The following is a 22,089-nucleotide window of genomic DNA, read 5'->3' on the forward strand; positions in this document are numbered from 1 at the left end:
TATTGTCAAATTTCCTCATTTATATGGTTTGATCTATCTACTCTACTTTGATCTAATTTTTTAATTAAATGCAGTATTGTAAATGTTGTTATCAGTATTGCTGAAAGCCCAAACCTTCCCAGACATAATAATTAAATCCTAAAATGTTACTGAATTAATAATTTTTGTATAAACTGCAATATTATTGCCATAAAAACTGGAATAAATATATGTCTTCTAATGTTTATGTACTTAGCATACCAGAGAGAACAATCATTTATCTTTCAAAATGTTTTAGTGTGCACCTCTCCCAGACTTGAGCATCACTTAAGGCCCTAACCAGAAAATCTGCCTGTCAAAACTATGTGAGACTGACATGCTACCCCTAAGCAATTACAAAAGTACTATTTCATAGTGAATTGTTACCATTCTGTTGTTTTGCAGAGACCTGTATTGCTGAAATTTGCTATTTTACACTTTAACTATTCTTATGTTACTCGTAGTAATATTAGCTAGGGTACACTGCTCATTTTCTTTGATATATATGTCAAAGGAGAAGGTATGAGAGGTAGGAGAAAATCACACATGAACTTTCAACTGTGATCTTCTGGTGATACTGCTTCACTTGAAATTATAATATCCTGTGAACTTAAAATACCACTTTTGAACAACCTCTCATGATATTTCAGCCAAATTCCATTCTCATTATCCAGCGGTTTAAGTGCTAGTATTGTTATGCAATGGGGTTTATCAAATTAAGTGGATGTTTTGAAATATCAAAAGGTAGAGCAGGGCAGAAAAAAATACCAAGTTATCACATTAAATATCACTTATGTTAAATCCCTTCTCAAAGGAACATTCACAATTCTCCCAAGTACCTTTGATTTTAACGAAAATAATGTCACAAAAATTAAGATGTATTTAATATAATTGGCAAAGCTATACCAGTGGCTGTAACTAGAAGATAAAACAAGAGTTCCCAAGGAATAGAGGCTTAGTGTCAGGGCCGGCCCAAGACAAAATAATGCCTGGGGCGAATTTTAAAATGCCGCCCCCCCCTTATCTACCCTTCCTCTCCCTCCGTCCCTGCCGCCCCCCCCCATTATCTACCCTTCCTCTCCCTCCCTCCCTTTTATCTACCCTTACCCCCCCCCCTTGTACTTACCTTTCAGCAGTCCTGCGGCGAGTCTCCCTGTTCGGTCTCGGTGCCGGCTTGTAATGCTGAGTGCCGGAAATGAGGTAATCTTCCGGCACTCAGCATTACAAGCCGGCACCGAGACCGAACAGGGAGACTCGCCGCAGAGGAGGGAGAGAGAGGGCGCCGAGCGGGTACTGACAGCTTGGTAAGCGAAAACCACTCGGCGCCCTCTCTCTCTCTCTCTCTTTTGCTTTAAAAAAAAAAAGGTGCCGCCTGGAGAGGTTGCCCCACTCGGCTCCATTGTCGGGCCGGCCCTGCTTAGTGTGCCTCTTTACTATTATGAAATTCTGGCTAGAGAATGGTTGGAAACTATTTGGTGATATGCAAAAATGATCTGTATGGACAGTGAGTATGACGATGAGATTGTGTGCAAAAGCCATCATCAATTAAGAAGGTTTTAAAGGGACATTCCAGTCCCTCGTTTAAGTAAAATGCATACTGGGACCTAGTGCATCTTAGTACATTCATTGTATTGCTATTGGAGTTAAAAATATATTTCTGTCAGATTTCTGATTTCTGTCAGAATAAAAATATTTTAATATTTTTTTTTTTAGACTCTGAATTTTAAGAAATAAAGGTGGATAAATTTCGAATTTGACATACAGCATTGCAGCATTTACAGATTTTTTTTGTATGAAGGAAATATCCTATTTCATAATAATCACCATCTTCAAATAAGGAATAATAATATTCTTTAACAAAGAATATGTATACAAATATTATGCAGAACAATCAATGTGCAATTATAAACCAACATTAACATAAAGTTGGCAGTGTAACAGTCCACTAAACATCACATACATTAGTTAACACACTGCCTCAAAAGGTTTAGCCACTTTTATAACTTAATTAAAAGAACACTGATTTCGGTAAATATTTTAAATTGGGCAAATTGTAACACAAAATATTCATATTAATTCATTAAATCACCTTTAAGTCATCAAAATTAGATACATTTAATCCAATAATAATTGAACTAAATTTGATTTTATGTACAATAACTATATATATATACATATTTCTACCAGTAAAAGGCATAAGCATCTGCAAGCCACCATCTATCTATAAGCTACTTGCAAGATAGAACAGCATTTTCTGTAGACCTGTGCATTTGGATGCATATGATTTGCAAATGTAACAAAATTTGCATATCTTGTCAAATTTCCAAAAATAAGGAAAAGCCCACACAAAATTAACAAAAGCAAAGCAATTACCTCCATTCATTCCCACTCTCTCATACTCTCATTGACATTCTCTCACACTATTATTCACTCTCACACTCTGTCTGAATGTCTCTGGGGACATGATCCCCATTTAACACAAAAATGGCGGAGGCTCACTTGACATTGTCTCCACCGATTGGAGCATCGTGGGAGAAGATGTTTCCAGAAGGTCTGCTCTTTTACCTGAAGATAACCTCCCATGAACTTTTACAAAAATGGTGGAGCGTCTGGTGACATCTGATTGGAGAATGTCACGGGAAGCGCCGTCATTTTGCAGAAGTTCAGTGGGAGTTCATGTCTGCAGAGATGCAGAAAAAAAAAAGAAGATGGAATACAGAAGAGATAGAAGAACAAAAAGATACAGAGGATGCTAGAGAAGAAGGGGAACTGCAAGACAGGGAAGCCGAAGCGCATAGTAGAGACTTGATGGTTTTCAACTTGAACTCTCCCCCCCTCGATTTTCATCCAAAACGAATGGGCAGGAAACAGAATTCGTCTGAAAACAAACCGAAAATTGAATTGTTTTTGGTCCATTTGCACATACCTAGTTTTCTGTAATATCTGAAATTTCTGCAAGCTACCACCTTGCCACAAGCTTCTTGCAAGATAGAAAGTCTCATGAGCCTTTTTGGAATGATTAGCCAGACTTGCAATACATTTATCCATTTGTATTTCATCCTACAATGTATTTCTCATGTGTAAGTACCAAATATGTATTTTGGGGACATTGTTTCTTTTTTCCAAATGTTTGCCTCTTCAAGTGTACAGTCTTTCCATCCTGATCTCCTTCTCACACTGGCCTCTTTCACATTTCCACAGTCTACTAGGAAACAAAATTCTCAAAAATGACATGACAGGAGTTGCACGGTAACCATAGGACTGTGATAGGGCTCAATGGTGTTATTAAGTCTGTGCAACATTTCCTCCATGCCCCTGTGCTGTTCAAGTAATTTAATATCAGTCATAGATGGGATGCGTGGGGACTTCCCCTTTCTAGCTAATAGGAGTTTAGTGGAAAGGAAAATTTGAATAGAGAGCTTTCAAAATGATTTGGGCAAATTATCAGGAAACATATGTAAAATTGTCACCTGGAAGAAAACGTAGTTCCTCTCAAAACAGAAAAAATCACTCAGCATACTGTGGTCCACATAGTGGCCAGCAAAGGGCAACTCCACCAAACATGCAAGCTTCATGTAGTTGTTACATTGGGAGACCTCTCTCATTTTTAATTCCCCCTCTATCCATGGCTCTCTAGGGAGGCCTTTGGCTAATTCTTTCTCCTTCGCTATCATGTAACCCGGTTTAGGCATAGACTGCCATTCTCTTATTCCTCTTTCTCTTCCCCTTCTTGATTTTCCTCAAGCATCTGCAAGACATCATGTTGAAAGCCTACCCTATGCTGAGGGCTCTGGTAGTGGGATAGGGACCATCCAAGTACCCTTGGGTATCATGAAATCGGCACCCAAAGAGTCCCACCTGTAGGAGAAAAAAAGGTTCACTTGCAACTTCTTAAGGGACCATCCAGAAGTTAAAAAAAAGCCTGTCGAAAAAAAGTTATCTATTTTGAGCTGATGATTTATATATTCCTGTGCATTAGCAGCCCTCAAAATAAACCTATATTACATCCTCCATTGACTTTAGTGGTACTTCATTGAAGTCAATTGAATATGTAATATAGGCTTCTAACACTTCTTACAATTGTAGCTGATATAAAATATTTAGGGTAACAGGTGCCAAAGATTATATAATTGTTCCTATATCTCATTTCTCCTCTGCCTGCTTCTGTTAAAACAGGATGCATACTTAAGTATGATTCCCATAAATGTTATACATGTATACAAGCTGAACTCCTGGTGCTTGCATATACCTAAGTAGGCTTCATTATAATTATTATTATGACCTATTATTTATAAAGCACCAACAAATTATGCAGGACTGTACAATTTAATTGGGGCAGTTAACACACACATAACAAATGCACATTAATACATACAGACACATCGGGAGCTGGTGTTGCTTTACTCCATACAAGTTCAATAAAATTAGGAAGCATTTACTAAAATTTCTCTCTAAGCAAGACCCAGATCATGTCCATTTATGTATAATTAGTTAGAAAACACATGGATAATCAGATATTTGTAAGTAAATGTAAAATTTGCAATTCATAAATTCTAGCACAGAACATGTAAAACTAATTTGATTAAAGCTAGTACCAAAAAAAAAATAAAAAAATATGTATATATATATATATATATATATATATATTAATATTGTGTTTTACCTTGAGACATCATTGCATGCAAACATGCATAGTTCCATTCCTTTTGAAGAATGGCTATTAATTCCGTGCCATTTCTGTATTAGTTATGAGAGGAGTGCTGATGAACAGGGCTTTGTTTTGTTTTGGCGGTTGCTGTTTTGTTGGTGAATAAATAGTCAGCTTTATTTGGCAACCAGTAAAGTGTCAGTTGTAGTACTCAATTTCTAATTTTGAGAAGAAACTGGAAGTGATGAATTGTGAAAAGAGAAAAGAGGGCCTTGCGGCCAGGCTTTCTTCATAGTTAATAGCCAGGCAAATACATAATTATTTATGATGCAATAGAATCATTATTCTATAGAACATTTTCGTTTTAATGCAATATCATATTCTTTATGTGTACAAGAATGGTGTAATAGTAAAAATTATACATAATGTTGATTTCCTCTGTGGCATTTTATGCTCTAAAATAAAAGTAGGAATGGAAGGCTGATGAAAGACTCGATAAGGCAAGATAGCTATTGAAACAGCAGCTAAGAGCATCTAAGGACATGTCTCAGTTTAATTTAATTATGGTTAGCACGACAAGACTGTGCAGGAACTTCCAGAAGCAGATGAGAGGGTGAGTGAGACACAGTACCAGAAAAAGATGTGGAAGAAGCCTATATTTAGGAAATGGTGTTAATCCTGTACTATATACTCCATCGTAACCCAGAGGTGGCCATGCATTGTATGGAGAAAAAATGTCAATGGGATACAGCAGGTTAAAATAATTTCTGCAAATTAGTAAGTGTTAATAAAATGTGGAGAGGTTGGCAAAACTACATTATGCTTTGTTGGAATCAAGTAACTGGAGGGTATAGTTTTAGGCAATGGTTCCTTGGAAGTTTGTTGCTTGATTATATTGGTTCAGGTAAAAATGTAGAAAAACATATAACTTCTCATTATTACCTTTCTAGCTATAAAAATTGTTATGTTGACGATAATACATGTGCAAATGGGCCAAAAACTATTTGGTTCGCTTTTGGCCCATTTGTTTTCGGACAACCAATTTACTCTCACTCCCTCTGAGTTTCAATCACCCTCTCACACTCACATTTTCGTTCACTTTCTCTCTCATGCTCTCCCATTCTCTCCCTACCTTTTTTGCCCACCACTTTAGCTTCCATGTCTCACAGCTCCGCTTCCATGTCTAGTACCTTCTTGTTCTACATCTTCTTCTCCTCCTGTCTCCTCTCTTCTGTCTTCTCTTTTATCTCTTCTTTCTTCTATCTTTGACTGAATCTCCACCGGCATAACCTCCCATTGAACTTCTACTGGAATGACCGAGCTTCCAGTGATGTCCTCTCCCCCAATCTTCCAGAAGCTCCGCCATTTTGGCAAAAGCTTACACGAGGTTATCATAGCGCAAAGTGGTAGAGTATATTTAAAGGGTAGTTCAGACACTTGCATTTGAATTACATCACAGAAGTGACTGCTATAAACTGACTGAAAATCCACAGACCTCTCACATTGTATGATTGATTGGATGATTGTGATGGGACTGCTGACAAATAGTTTTCAGATGAATCGGAATCAGCTTTAATAATACCAACCTTGGTGAGCTTCTCCTGCAAGAAGAACCAAATTGGCAATGTATAGATCAATAGGTGAAATTACTTTCAAGAACAGTCACTGGTTTTACAATGCATTATATTCTTCTTATGGGAAGATCATGATCCATAAAAAAGCTGTTAAATCCAAATCGTTTTAGTAGTTATGAAAACTTATGAAATGCATTGTCGTTAAAACCATAAACTGAGAAGGCAAGGTGGTCAGCACAGCTAGATTTTACCATCATGAATTGCCACACAAATATCTTTAAATTACAATACGCTCATCTACAATACGCTCATATAACCATTGATCAAAACACAGGAGCCTTAGCGATTCTAAGCATGGACATCTGTATGAGCTGCATATAAGGGGCATAATTCCTATATGTTTTGTATCATTACACATAATACAATAAATAACTATTCTCTAAGCTATAGATGACCCTCCCCCTTGAGGTTAAATAGAAAGAGTACTTGTTAATGAGCAGATAGATAAGCAGGACTTTGGCACTGAAAGGGTTAATGTGTGTATATATATATATATATATATATATATATATATATATGTGTGTGTATATATATATATATATATGTATAAATATACATAAAGGGTTAATGTGTGTGTATATATGTATCCATACTTCCCGTGGATTAATGAATCACTTTGTCATCTTTAAAGACAGTAACAGAACAAGATACATTATAGCAATAATAAAAAGGTTACTGTGCATGTAGCTTTTCACGCTGACCCACTGTGGGTTTATATTATTTCCTTTTGAGAATGATGTGATGATCCATTTATAACATAACTGAACTTCGAATCATAATACGGTTAACCCTTTAGGCACCCAGTAGGTTCCAGGTAAGGACACCAGACAGGAGCTCTCAGTCCTACTGGGTGAAGAGGGGGCTGCCAGGCGTGGGGTTATTACCTTCCACCTGTCCCTGTGCAGTCCCGCAGGGTGACCGCACAGCGCTGTCCCCTTGGACATTCTCCTCTGCAGGTCACCTCTCAGGCAACCTGCTAGCGGCGGCCCCAGATGGGAAGACTGACAGATCTTCCAGCTACTCCCGGACCGTCTTACGGTTTCCCCGGGGGCCATCGAACCAATCAGCGCGCCGGGAGACTGAGCGCCCCTCCCACTTGTTGCTCTGGGACTAACAGGAGATTAAAACCCTGCCTCCCAGCGAGAGACCGGTGCACTGGGAGAGGGGAGGGAGCTGACTCCGGGACCCGGCTGGCTTTCTCTGCGGGTGCTGCTGCTTCTGGTTAAATGCCCCCCGCCGTGATTTAACGGACTTGGCAGAACACTTTGCTGGGACTTTTCCTGACGGGCACCTGATTTGAGGGGCTGAAAGCATGAATGTCCAGGGACTTGGCAGCAGGGCGGCTCTTCTCAGGACACACACAGTGCTGGTGTTATGGCTGCTGGTGGCTGCAGAAGTCAGCGCCCAGAAGGGGGTCGTGGACTGGTCTCCCTTGTCTTATGGACCTTTAGAAGACGACATCTTGGCAGCTAACAACGGCATCCGAGTACCCTTCGGGAGGTCGGTGTATCTGGATCCCATCAATGATTTAGTGATCCAAGTACAGCCAGGAGACAAGTGTCACATTAGCGTTCTGGACAACGATCCACTGTCTCAGGGACCTGGCCACCTGTCTCCCAACAGGTTCCCGTGTGAATTCGGTGCTCGGGAAGTGAAATATTCCCACTTGGGAGCCCGCAGCCCTTCAAAGGACAGAATCAAGCTTCAACTCCGCTATGACACGCACACCCGGACCGTGATTATACCATTTATGATCGAAGTGGATGTATTGTTCACCCAGCTGGAAGTGGTGACCAGGAATATGCCACTGACAGTGGAAAAGCTCCTGACCACCAGCAACCCCATTGACAGAAAGATTTTGGAGTTTACCTTTGATAGAACGTCGGAAGATTGCAGGATCACCCCGCTGGTGGGACTGGGTGGTCTTCCTCGGTACGGAGGGTTGCTAAATAGCCCTGGGCAGATGATGAACTGTGGGGATTTCTTACAGCAGGGGGTTCGCTATCAGCACACCGCTACCACACAGTCACCCAACAAGGATTTCATCCCTATGCTGGTGGAACTCTATGATAAAGGAGGGAATCTGTTGAAGCAGGAGCACTTCCAGATTCTGGTAAGAATCAGAGAAGGTCTGGAGAACACTCAACCAAAACCTAGTTTCATAGCCATGATGATGATGGAAGTGGACCAGTTTGTCATGACTGCTATTACTCCTGATATGCTTGCTGCTGAGGATGCAGAATCAGACCCTGGGGATCTCATCTTCAACATCACTTCTACGTTTGGCCCTAAGCAGGGGCAAATTGTAAGTACAGATGATCGCAATTTACCAATCACTTCTTTCTACCAGCGAGACTTGCAGGAGTTCAGGATAGCCTATAAGCCACCACCCGAGGACTCAGACACTGAGCGAGTCTTTGAAGTGGAGCTGGAAGTCGTGGATACAGAGGGTGCAGTGTCTGACCCATTTGCTTTCATGATCGTTGTAAAGCCAATGAATACTCTAGCTCCAGTGGTCACTCGAAACACCGGACAGCTCTTGTATGAGGGACAATCCAGACCTCTTTCCAGTGCCCAGAATCTCCAGATCAGCGATGAAGACAATCTGAGTGAAGTGACGGTTACTGTTCTGGATGGCCTCAGACGCGGCCAGCTGTCACTGCTCAATTCCCCACCTGGAGGCTCCAAGTTCTTCACAGCTTCAGACTTGGACCAAGGTAGGGTAATCTATCAACATGACGGTAGTGACACCTACAGTGACAACATCATATTTCGTATGAGCGATGGACAGCACGAAGTAGAGTTCCTTTTTCCCATCACTGTGGTGCCAACCGATGATGAGCCCCCTATTATAAACGCCAACACTGGGTTGATGATCTCAGAAAAGGAAATAGCCCCTCTGACTCCATTTGTGCTCAGTGCCACAGATATTGACTCTGAAGACACTACTATACTTTTTACCTTGGAGCCCGCTTACTCTACCATGGGGCAGATGGTGCTACGGCAATCAGAGATTCCTCTTGATCCCTCCGAGTGGCATTTAATTCCCGAGCTGAATGTGTACGAAAAGGTGGTGAGAGAGTGGACTCAGCAGGATATATTAGATGGGAAACTTCACTATAAACACACGGGGCCACACAGTACCGAACCGGTCATGGACCAGATTGTCTTCAGAGTTCAAGATGATAACGACCCACCAAACCAGTCTGGAGAACATATCTTTGTCATTAAAATAAATCCTATAGATGATTTACCACCAGAGATATACCCTGGTACAACCCTGAAGATGATAGTGCAGGAATATCATCTAACCCACTTTAGGAGGAAATTTCTTCGTTATACTGATCTGGATTCTGATGACAGGGACCTTAAATACACAGTGACTGCCCCACCATCAGACACAGACCAGAACAACCCAGTTCTTATGGGATTCATAGTCCTCACTGAAAATCCAGACCAGGTTGTTACCGAGTTCACTCAAGCCCAGATAAACCACCACAAGATTGCCTACAAACCCCCTGATTTAGAGCTTGGCATCACCCCACGCGTAGTACAGTTTCGCTTCACGGTGGAGGATACATCAGGGAATGTAGCTGAAGGAGATTTTACAATATTTCTTCAACCTGTGGACAACAAACCTCCCAGTATTGTTAATACAGGATTTACAGTATCAGAAAGGGGAATTCACTATTTCAGCCTAGCAGAACTAGATGCCACTGATGCAGACACCGATAGGGATAAAATTACATTTACTCTCACACAGTCGCCAAGACATGGGCAGATCTTGTACTCTAGCCATGTCATGGATGTTGGTGAAGCTTTTACTTTGGACGACATAAAAAAAGGAAGAATAGCCTACCAGCACAATGGTGAGGAATCTTCAAGCGATTCGTGTACTTTGGATGTGAGTGATGGTGTACATGTCCTCACCATCATTGTGAAGATCAGTGTGCGCTTAGTGGACGATGAGGTGCCACAGCTAATGTTGCCAGCAGGTACCATTGGTTCTTATTTAGATGTTTTAGAAGGGGGTTCTGCAGAAATCACAGCAAATGTTATCCAAGGTACAGATGCCGACACCGATGACCTAATGCTTACTTTTATAGTAGAGGACCCACCTCTCCTTGGAGAAATCCTGCTTAATGGGGTACCTACAGAACGCTTTTCTCAGAGGGATATCATTGATGGCTCTGTTGTGTATACCCACACATCTGGCGAGATTGGTCTGCAGAAGAAGGAAGATTCCTTTAACTTAACCTTATCTGACCTGTCAGAGGAGTGGACCTTTGGGGGCAATACTGTCAGAGGTGTACAAGTTCAGGTCACCATTCTGCCCTTAGACAATCACCCTCCAGTAGTTTTCGTGGATGATCAGTTTACTGTTACAGAGGGTGAAAAGAATGTTATTACACCTTCACACCTTAGTGTGCAAGATACTGACACTCCTAATGATGATATACTTTGCACTATCGTTGTGCAGCCGACGTCAGGATATATTGAGAATATCTCCCCTGCCCCAGGCTCTGAGAAATCAAGGGCAGGAACTGCTATTAGTGCTTTCACTATAAAAGATATCCGACTGGGGCATATTTATTATGTGCAAAGCATCCATAAAGGCGTGGAGCCACTAGAAGACAGATTGACTTTTACTTGCTCTGATGGTATAAACTATTCCCAAAGACATTTCTTCCCAATAGTGATTATTCCATGCAATGATGAAAAACCTGAGATTTACATGAGGGAATTTGTTGTGATGGAAGGAATGAGCCTTGTGATTGACACCCCAATATTAAATGCTGCAGATGCTGATATCCCAACAGATGAACTTGTATTCTTTATTACGAAGCCACCAAAACATGGACATATAGTAAATCAGCTATCGAATGGAACTGTAAAGGTCAACAGTTTCAGCTTGGATGACATCAAGGAGAGCTCTACCATTCTATACGAACATGATGACACCGAAACCAAAGAGGACATCTTTGAAATCAAGCTTACTGATGGGAAACACTGGGTGGTCAAAAACGTGCTGATTATGATTATTCCAGTGGATGACGAGACTCCCAGAATGACTATCAATGATGGACTGGAAATTGAAATTGGAGAAACTAAGCTGATCAATAACAAAGTCCTTAAAGCAACAGACCTAGATTCAGATGACAAGACTTTGACTTACATAATACGCTATGGACCTGGCCAGGGTCTCCTACAGAGGAGGACGCCACATGGGGGTGTTGAGAACATCACATTAGGTATGAACTTTACACAAGACGAAGTAGACAGAGATCTAATACAATATCACCACTTTGGTCAAGAGGGCATCCGAGACCTCTTTAAATTTGATGTCACCGATGGCATTAACCCTCTAATCGATAGATATTTTTATGTCACTGTGGGTGGCATTGACATGGTCTTTCCTGATGTGATAAGCAAGGGGGTGTCTTTGAAAGAAGGAGGAAAGGTCACCCTCACCACTGACCTGTTGAGCACAAGTGACCTAAACAGCCCAGATGAGCACTTGGTTTTCACCATTACCAGAGCACCCATCCGTGGTCACCTGGAATGCACAGACTTTCCAGGAGTTCCTATCACCTCCTTCACTCAACTGCAGCTTGCAGGTAATAAAATCTACTACACGCACACATCAGATGACGAAATCAAGATGGACAGCTTTGAATTCGAAGTTACTGATGGCTATAACCCTGTTTTCCGCACATTCAGGATATCAATCAGCGATGTGGATAACAAAAAGCCAGTGTTGACCATCCATGAACTGTCTGTGAGAGAGAGCGAGAATAGACTGATAACCCCCTTTGAGCTTACAGTAGAAGACAGGGATACCCCAGATAAGCTCCTAAAATTCATTATCACTCAAGTACCAGTTCATGGAAAGATCATGTTTAACAACAGCAGAGCAGTGACATCCTTCACTAAGCAAGACCTGAATGACAATCTTATCAGCTACAAACATGATGGCACCGAGTCAACCGAGGACAGCTTCTCGTTCACAGTTACAGATGGCACCCACACCGATTTCTATGTGTTTCCTAATACAGTCTATGAAACGAGGAAGCCTCAGATGATGAGAATTCGAATCATAGCTGTTGATAATGGGGTGCCGCAAATTGTAGTGAACAAAGGGGCTCCAACATTGCGCATTCTAAGCACAGGGCATTTGGGGTATATGATCACCAATAAAGCCCTTAAAGTAGAGGACAGAGACAGCAACCACCTTACCCTGCTTATCAGAATCACACAAGGTCCAAGTCATGGGTTCCTCATTAACCTGGACAAAGGCAATCACAGTATCAATCAATTTGCTCAAGGTAAGCTTCATCATTATTCCTCTGTATTTTACTGTCTAGAACCATCTGTATGTATGCCATATGATCTCTTTCTCATCCTTTCCTTCATTCTTTCTGCCTTATGAGTCTAAATTTTAGTGTTGGAAATCTTTCTCTCTAGTGATGTAGACTTTTTTTTTTAAATAATTCTGCAAAATTTTACATCTTTATATTATATTATTACATCATTTAATGTATTTTATGAAATATATAATAACTTTGTGCTTAATATGCTTAGAAATTTAGTCACACAACTAATTTATGTAGCTCCAAATGAACATAATCATATACTTAAAAAAGCACATGTTACCAACTGGTTAATAACTAAATGGATCCACTTCAATGTGACTATGTGAACCTGTTTTTATATCCATGATGTGCTCATAAATGTAATACAGGACTACACTGTAATCCTTTTTGAAAGGGGTATGTCAGATTGACAAGTGCCAAGTCTTAAATGTATGCACAAACTCAATATCCTACTGGCAATATTCATACCAACAACGTATTCATTAACTAATTTAACTTAATTGCTGAGGGCATTAATTATTAATTGTACTAATTAATATTAAATAAGCTTCATAGGATCATATGGGAATTGGACATCATTCCATCTTGTTACATCTTAGCTGGTGTTTTAAATGTGCTAAAGGGTACCTAGCTAGAAGCCATTTGCTAGTGCCTTGTTTGGTTAACCCTTTGAGGACTTGTACTCACCTGTAAAGTAAATATCCTCACCTAAATAGTTATTCGTGGTTTGTGAGTGTAATGTATCCGTTTCTGAAACAGTTAAAGGTTAATGAAATTCAAGCTAGTAATTGTTACTAGGAATTTGAAACATTACAAAAACAGTCTCACTTCTTATTTTTCATTTAACCCCTTTTCCTACTGCTACAGCTCCTGACTGCATTTTCTAGGTAAAACCTATAATTTAGGCTGTGAAGTCTACTGGCACAGTCTGCTGGCACTTCTGTGTCTTGTCTGAACTAGCATGTCTTCCCTTTGGTTTTATACTTACCATCTACTTCAAAAAGTAACTAATCACACATAGCTATTTACATTATTCTGTATATTAAATATTGATATTACAGGTCGAAATACATACAGGTCAAGAATTAGGAGTTTTTTCAATTAAGGATTTTTCTTTCATACACGTATTTTGGGAGACGTGTGGCTCTCTATCCAATCTCTGTATACAGCAGAACCATATCAGACATGTAATAATTGATTTAGTAAATTCCCTGCTTCCACTGCAAGTTTCTAGACCCTCAGTGCTGTTAAATAAAAATATTCTATGTATGAATCTTCAAAGCTCAAAAAAGAAATACATACAGCTGCTGAGACTTGTATGTATCTGGCATCACAGACAGATTAAAATGCATGGAAGTGCACAATTACTCTACAAAATGTGTTAAGGTGCCTAGGATGGACTTCCACAGCAGGTAGACCTTTATTAAACTTCCACTGGGTGCGAAACAAGGTCTCTGACAGTGTTAATGCATGAAATTTAATAGGTCTCTTTATCAGCATTATTCATTTAATTTACTATACTTACTGAGCCTTATTGAACTAAGCATTAAATACAAGTCTACAAGCAAGTGTACATACAAGTAACAATATGAATGTATGCACTACATCATAATGATATTCATATAAACTAAGCACATGTCTGTATCTATCCATCTATCTATCTATCCATTACCACTAACTTCCTTGGCTATATCCTTTCCTTCCTCTACGATTATTTGCCCAGGGATAGTCCTGTACCCAACACCACAGGAAAACTGTTCCTCTGTCTTCCCCAACCACACACCCTTACTTAGAACGTGGAGGGTATTGTGCCCTCTTGTGCCCACGCTCTCCTTGCATTGCAGAGGTTTTCATTGCAACCCTGGTAGGCACCAGGTCTACTTACACACATTGGTGACATTTTGTGGGGTAACAGCTGGTGTCCCTTCCCCAGACCAGTCTCCCAAGTGAGTTGCCTTGGTCCCCTGGCACTAAGATCAGCCCTGATTTTATCTCATTTCTCAGCCTTACTCAAACCCTTTTTCTCCAATCTTTTTTCAATAAGTCATCTTGGTCTTTGTCACCTTTCCTTCCAAAGTCCTCCTCACTTCCCCCCACAATGTCTTTTTTCCCAACTGCAAGCCTCCACACCCTCCATATCCATTAGGTATTCACCTTCCTTACCTATCATCTCTTTACCAGCCTCTTGTTCTTATCAGCCCACCAGCCATAATATTAATCCACAGACAAAGATAAATGAGTAACTTGTTACGATGTACAATTTGCTAGTAGTTAATACAATGTTTTTGTTTTCCTACAGCGGATATTGATGAAATGAGGATTTGTTACATTTTACGGGACAAAGAAAACGCAACTAGTGACATTTTCTACTTTACTGTTGAAGACACTGGTAAGTGCATGGAGAAGTGGAAATGAACATTTCACGTATATTTAGGAAAGTGACTCAGGGAACATCTATGTGAAGGCAGCTGGATTTGAAAATGATACACGTGTTTGAGTATATTTAGGCTCTTTTCAGGGAGGGGTTTGTTTTTAGTGCGTAATGTTTGATTGTGTTTTATTACCGCCTAAACCCAGTGGTTGGCGCACGTGAAATGACTCTCTGGGTTGATAAATCAATATATGGCATCAAGAATGGTGCTAAAAAGACATAGCCCTAAATGTGCTATACATTCCCGCAGAGCATATATTTTTATGAATTATACCTTAGGAGTACCACTAATGATTTGTTAACTATTGTTGCTATTTTTAACCTCTCCCAAAGCTGTTTCTGTTCCATATCATTGTAACATAAAAATGCAAAAGGCAAAGTATACCTACAGCTAGAAATATGTCATGGATACGGGCGCCGCCATGGTGGCGCTGGACTCAGGGAACCTTTAGGGCTTCAGCACCCGTCTTGAAATCACTTGATTTTAGCGTTTTCCTCTAGTGTCTCGGCCTGTCTGGTGTACACGGTGTCTGGGATTTTCTCACCAGCAAATGCTTGACCATTCTACATAGAATTTGATGGCAGATAAGAACCATTTGACCTAGCCTGCCCAGTTTTCCGTATACATGACTCGGGTCCTTCATCCTGTCTTAGATACAGGAGGGCTTTATGCCTATCTCATGCACATTTAAATTCCCTCACTGTTAGCCTTTACCACATATGGTGGGAGGCTGTTCCATTTATCTACCACCCTCTCAGTCAATTAGAACTTCCTTACATTATTAGACTACACCACCAGTGTTTTCAGTTTCTCACAGTCCACGAGAAATGCTGACAGTTCACTTTTCTTGAGTGATGTGTGGGGCCCAGCAAAGTGCATGGCCTTGGGCAACTCCTCTGGTTTGCCATTTATAAAGGAAGACCCTGGGAGTCAGCACATCACAGATGCAGTTTCCAATAAACATACACTCCTACACGAACACACACATATATATATGTAATGTATATATGAGTCTGGTATGGGAGATGCTCTAAAACAAAACCTATTTGGATTTTGGCTTTTTGGATGCCAGCGTTGTGCGGTTCTGTCCATTTTTTATCTCTGTCATCTCTTTGCACGAAAGTCTGATGCATGTTATTATTAATGTTCATGAAGGAAAAGCCTCAGAGCCACCCGACACTCCGACTGGGATCACACCTTACTTTGTTCAGACACGTTGGCCGAATATGTTCTGCAGACACCCCAGCATGGAAAACATTTGAACAATATTCTTCTTAATAAACGCGTGTCATTGTTACCTTCACATTCCGCATTTATTACTTTGGTTGAATAGAATAGCTTAACCCTTACAGTACCCTACTGCTGCATATTGCATTGTGCAGAACAATTAATATCGCCACTGATTTTGAGTATAAAATCTAGAGGTTTTAAGGTTTATTTTTATACATTGTGACAAAGAAATGGCAGAGAAGAACCATTTAGCACATCTAGCCTGACCATGTACTGGCCTCTACCACTTCTGCTGGGAGGCTGTTCCACCTATTTACCACCCTCTGAGTAAAGTACAACTTCCTTTTGTTAAACATTGTATAGAAGAATCTCTACATTAGTATGGAATATCGTGATGCTTCCTTCAGAGAACTGTTATTTTGCAGTAACGCTCTACAGGAGGATTCATAATATCCTCTAAAACCGTACTGTATGTATATGAAAGTATTAACCAAAAAAAAGTAACCATATTTTTTTAATTCTGTATTTTTAAGAGCACAGTATTGCTTTTACTTATTTAGTTAATGTATGTAATATGTACTCAAATATTCAAAATATTTAGAGTCATATATGTGACAGTGTACAGAAGAAATAAGTGGAAATCAGATCAAGCAGCGGCACTAATGGCAGTCTTTGTTGAGCTCAACTAGTGACTAACGCCATCAGTCTGCTAGGAATCTATTATTTCGCTCCAGAATAAAATGCTTATCTTTCTGTGGTTTGACCCTCCCATAAAAAATAGACATCAAAGCTTCATGCAGTGCGGCTCAGGTAGATTCTGGCATAATGTCAGCATTGCAGACGTTTGTTTTTATGTTCCTGGGAAAAATCCAAGTTCTGAAAGAATAAACACATTACCGAGAGGACTCAAGGACTCTTTATCGAGTACAACAAAAAAACTAGTGCTTTGAAAAAAAACACTTAGAATTGCCTCATGTCTCAGTTTTCTCCAGTTTGTGTTGACTCTTGGACTCAGAGATACATTAAGTGACTGGTCATCCCGGTGCACATATTGAGCATGGCCATTCACAAAGGATTTTTTACATCATTTTGTAACAATAATTTTTTCTTTAAATAGATATAAGTTGGATCCAACCAAATTAATGTAACCGTTATCAGCAATGGTTTCTGTACTATACAAAATTGTCTGTCTAGGGGCACTTTAAGTAGACATACAGGAATTATGTTAGAAACTCAAAGGTCCAATATAAATTGTAGTCACCAGTCTTTAAATACCGAAGGGGTTTATTCACTGATGAAGGAGTTTGTAGGCGAGTTGATCCTTGAAATCACCTGTTTCCTTATGTGTTCTTAAGGTGGGATGCCCCGGTTTCTTGATTGAGGACACTGTCCCTGGATCAAGATGCATGTTTGCACAGAATTCCAGACATTTTTAACTGCTATACAAGAAATTCTTACTTTTTAATTTAACATTTAAATATATGTTGTTCTACATAAAACGATGTAGCTGCCTCAGTCTGGACTTTTGCCCACTAACACTCAGTTTACTTGATAGGCCTCCCCCAGCCTACTCAGTATTTTCATTCTCTAATTATTACCCTCATTAACCTAATTTCCACATTGCCCTGCCATTCTGCTTGTAGATTAATAGTCTTTGTTTTCTATAGATTTCAGTACAATGTTGATAATACCAGAGCGTTGAACCCTGTTTCCAAATTTGTTAGCTTAGCTAAACAATGGAAAACTATGTAACATGCTTCTGACCCATGCCCTCAGGGCCGGCTTTAACTCAGGGCAAATAAGGGTAGCTGTGCCAGGCCCAGGCTTATCTTAGAGGCTCACAGCAGCCGTCCTTTGAGCCCTTCAACGGCCACCATAGTTTGGTGGTGGTCTGTGCGCCTGCCAGCACAGACCTCTAAGACTTCCTCCATCATGTGTGTACCCTCTTGCATATCATCTACTGTTAAAGAGTGATGATCCTATATCCCCATGCCTAGAAGCAGGTGGCACACAGATCTAATAGTAAATGTTAGTGGAGAGGTCTGTGGTAGTAGCTGCACAAAACTCCACTCAAGTAGAGTAGAAATTGGGTCATTTGGGAAGCTTCTTTCTGTTGACTAACAGAGAAATGGTAGAAAAAAGGTTATATTTATGGTACACCAAGCTACAGTCCCTTATTTTAACATAGCTTGTTTGCCAGCTTGTCCACAATTATGGATTGGTAATATCTGGTTCTTACCACATCAAAACCATTGTCCCTGTCCTCAGGGACACCTTATCTATATTCTATTAATGAAATAGTTTTACTCAGTGTTTCATTACTGGAATTTGAAATGAAATCTTCTCCATGTGTTATTACCACATACCAGATCCATACTTCATGACACTAAAATGGCCTTCCTGGAATCTGTAAGCATCTGGCTTGAAATAGAATGAAAAGGAAGCTTATTGTAATGTGACCCAAGATGAGAAGCCATGAATGCATTGGACGTTTGTAAATGCAGACATTGCTTAGCTGAAATTATATTGCGTGCTTGTTATTCCTGGAAGTCCTGGTTGGGAAACTATCATAGTTTTGCAAAAAAATATAAAACAATGAATTATTCTTATTACAAAAGTTTATTTACTGTAGCCCGTGTTACTATTGTTAGATCCCTGCATGTGAACCATGTGGCTCTGCAGGTATTAGTTAGCTCCATCATATGTAAACATTACATTTACTAATAAACAGAGACTTATATATTAGACAGTGTGCTTCACTTGTGGTTCAACATATAGCCACCAGTTATCTAGCGTAACAAGGACTTGTTACTCCAAATGCCATTAGCCCCTCTCTGCCACCCCTTGCTAGTTTAAATTTTCTTTGTTTAGCGGATTTGCAGAAAGCTCACCCTCTGATTGCAATGGGAGCACTTTCCTGCCACTGATTAGCTGCTGAAAACTACCTCTGATCTTGCTAGGGTTCATAAACTGAATGCTCGGTACATGCGCACCCATTATTTCGGGTACAAATTTTATAGCAATGGTAGTATTTTTTTTTAAAAGGTGTCTAGCTGCTAATCCAGATTTATTGTTAATTATTATGTCTTCTACTAAAATATTTATAATAAGTATTTTTAGAATGTATCACAAAGTAAAACTTCTAGTTTTATGTTCTTATTAAGCTGAAGTGGATTTATTGCAGTATTTTTGGGTGATTTAAAGAAAAGTTATAGCTGCTACATTATATTAATGTATTGAATAATTAATTCCATATACTCCTTTGAGTGGCTAATCTACTATTGATTTACTATCCCAGCATAAACCTGGGGATCTCTCATAGTTAGAATATTATTATTATTATTAAAAAAATATTTTTAGGAAAAATATGTTCTAGTGTCCTTAAAGGACCTTTATTTTTCTTCTAAATATGAATCTGCAAGTTTCAGCTTATTGACTATCATTATTTATTAAAAAAATTCTTGAAAATAATATATCCTTTCCACACCTTCACATTGAGATATTTGTAGCATGACTTAAAGTTGTGAGACAGTAAAAGGGCAGGTGTCTTTTGCACCTGGTGGACTCAAAACAAGAAGGGTCAAAAGATACAAAGGAGGCTTAAGGCATTTTTCTTTTTTTTTTTTACAGAACATTTGCTTGGAATGACTTTTCCATTTTTTCAAATTAAATAGGAAAAGGAAATCATCAAGACCCAAATTAATCATTTTTATTTATTGCAATCCATCTCTTTAAAATATCTAGCTAGGTGTCTCATATTCTTTTAGGTGATATTTCGCTTATTCCTCTTTCTAGGAGTTAAGAATATTTAAGTTGCATTTAAGTGCTTCTAAATGGCAATGAAACTCACCTTGTGATGGAAAAACATAGATAGTAGGGTCCATTTAAACAGATGTGTATTTATAGTAGTTATAGTAATATTTTTTAAGGGTTCACAATAAACATTTTTTTTTTAGTATTTTTTTTTTTAATGTGATACACACAGCATGTTATAAGTACCTATCAGCATTGCATGTTTCCAGCTTAAAGAGCAGTAGCACCATTCATGAACACATTGAGGGGATACACAGAAAGAGAGCCTGTTATGGAGTTTGAAAAGTGGTTTTATTTGTTTTCCTGCATATTAAGATGTTATATCACCAAATGCACCAAAATCACTTTTATATTATAATATGTTATTATTTGACCACTGTAACTTTAGTAGAAGTTATACATAAAGATCAGTTCTCATAGATGATAAAGTGGTGATGTCACCATGGCATCCAAATGATTATTCTTGCTGACTGCTCCACTTTTACCACTAATATATAATTTGGAGCGGCAAAATATTGTATCGTTATTTATACTCCCACATCTCGTTATGTTTGAAGTATCCAAGCCATGGGACTTCAGTTCTTCTTAGCATCTTGTTTTTTGAGCTTGTTATGGCATCACATGGTTTGCCAACTTGTAAGGTGTTACCACTCCTGGGTTAAATGAAAATAGATTGTGTGACAGTTCCAAGCACCAAGCTTTCCTAATATACATATTCACAGAAACACAATCTATATTTACAGGGTTGGTGCTAAATGGCACCCCAGGCAAGCTGCCCCACATACGCACTCATCATACCTTTTTTCATACTTTACATTTTATGTATTTAGAATACCAATGTAGGCATAGAGCTGCTGTTCACACATATTGTAGTTGCGCTCGCTGCACCCCAGACCAAATTCTACACCCTACAGACATTTTCTTGGGTGACTTGCCAGTGCCCTCCTGGTCCAGGCACCCCGGACAGCTGCCTGACGCTTCGGGCTTTAAGACCAGGCCTGTATATTTTGTATTAAGTATAATATTTTTTTTACTACCCACAAAGAACTCTGCGAATCACATAATTTGCCACCCATATTAAGTTAAATTGCTTGATTTCTGGTTAGCTTTAATGATAACTGGATGACACTGGATATATGCAGGCATGAATCACGGCTTGTTCCCAAGGGTCCATGTGGCTTCTAATCTAGGACTCTGAGCATTTGACTTTAACCTGTGTGATAGGAGAACAATGTGCCTAAAGCCAGCAGTGAGCTATCTGATTTAAAGACCTTACCTGATCCCCCCCACCCCCAAACTGCCACAATGTCCTCTGCCTACCAGTGACAACATAAGCAAATAGGAAATCATATGCTATTCTGTAGATTCTAGGCACAATCTCTCTATACATTTAACTTCCTAGGTCCTTGTAAACATGAACGAGACTGAGGGATGTATTAACGACTCCTGGATGTTTCAGTTAAAAGCTTAATGTGTTTGCTTTTGTTTTAAACCTTTCCATTCTACACTTGAATTCTTTACATGCCTGGACTGGTATTGTACCTGCTGATAAGTAAATGTTCCTCTCTCAGGCTGAGATTTACGCAAACTACCTGCGTTCCTTTTACCTTTTGTGTTTTAGCAAATGTTTAGCAATTTCATATTTCATACTTTAATCTGTGCATAAAAAGGGGAAATTTACTCCCAATATAATGTATTTAACATGCGTTACTTTCTAAACATTTTCTATAAAATGTAGATTTACGTTGTGCTGCTTCTACATTTTTATCACTACTTGCATCAAATGATTTTTTTAGAATAATATAGCAAAATTTAACTGATTTTTACTTCCTAAAGTTGGGCGATCAGAAATACAGAGTATACGGCTATTTTGAAGGCCTTCCGTACACATTTAGAATGGTCCAGTCAGTAGGCTCATCCTTTTAGTTTCTAAAGTGTTT

General features: G+C 39.4%; 1 protein-coding gene across 1 annotated transcript in view; it reads left to right on the forward strand.

The window, feature by feature from the left end:
- Nucleotides 1-7,612: 7,612 nt before the first annotated feature.
- The window catches only part of FREM2 (FRAS1 related extracellular matrix 2), a 74,688-nt gene continuing 60,211 nt past the window's right edge, over nt 7,613-22,089 (forward strand). Inside the window, exons 1-2 of the mRNA XM_089493907.1 lie at nt 7,613-12,626; nt 14,974-15,063. Coding sequence (XP_089350033.1) covers nt 7,613-12,626; nt 14,974-15,063 — 5,104 coding nt within the window. The remainder of the gene's footprint in view (nt 12,627-14,973; nt 15,064-22,089) is intronic.

This window comes from Sceloporus occidentalis, unplaced genomic scaffold (assembly GCF_023333645.1).
Source record: "Sceloporus occidentalis isolate IW3139 unplaced genomic scaffold, rSceOcc1.0.p SCAF_68, whole genome shotgun sequence".
NCBI lineage: Eukaryota > Metazoa > Chordata > Lepidosauria > Squamata > Phrynosomatidae > Sceloporus > Sceloporus occidentalis.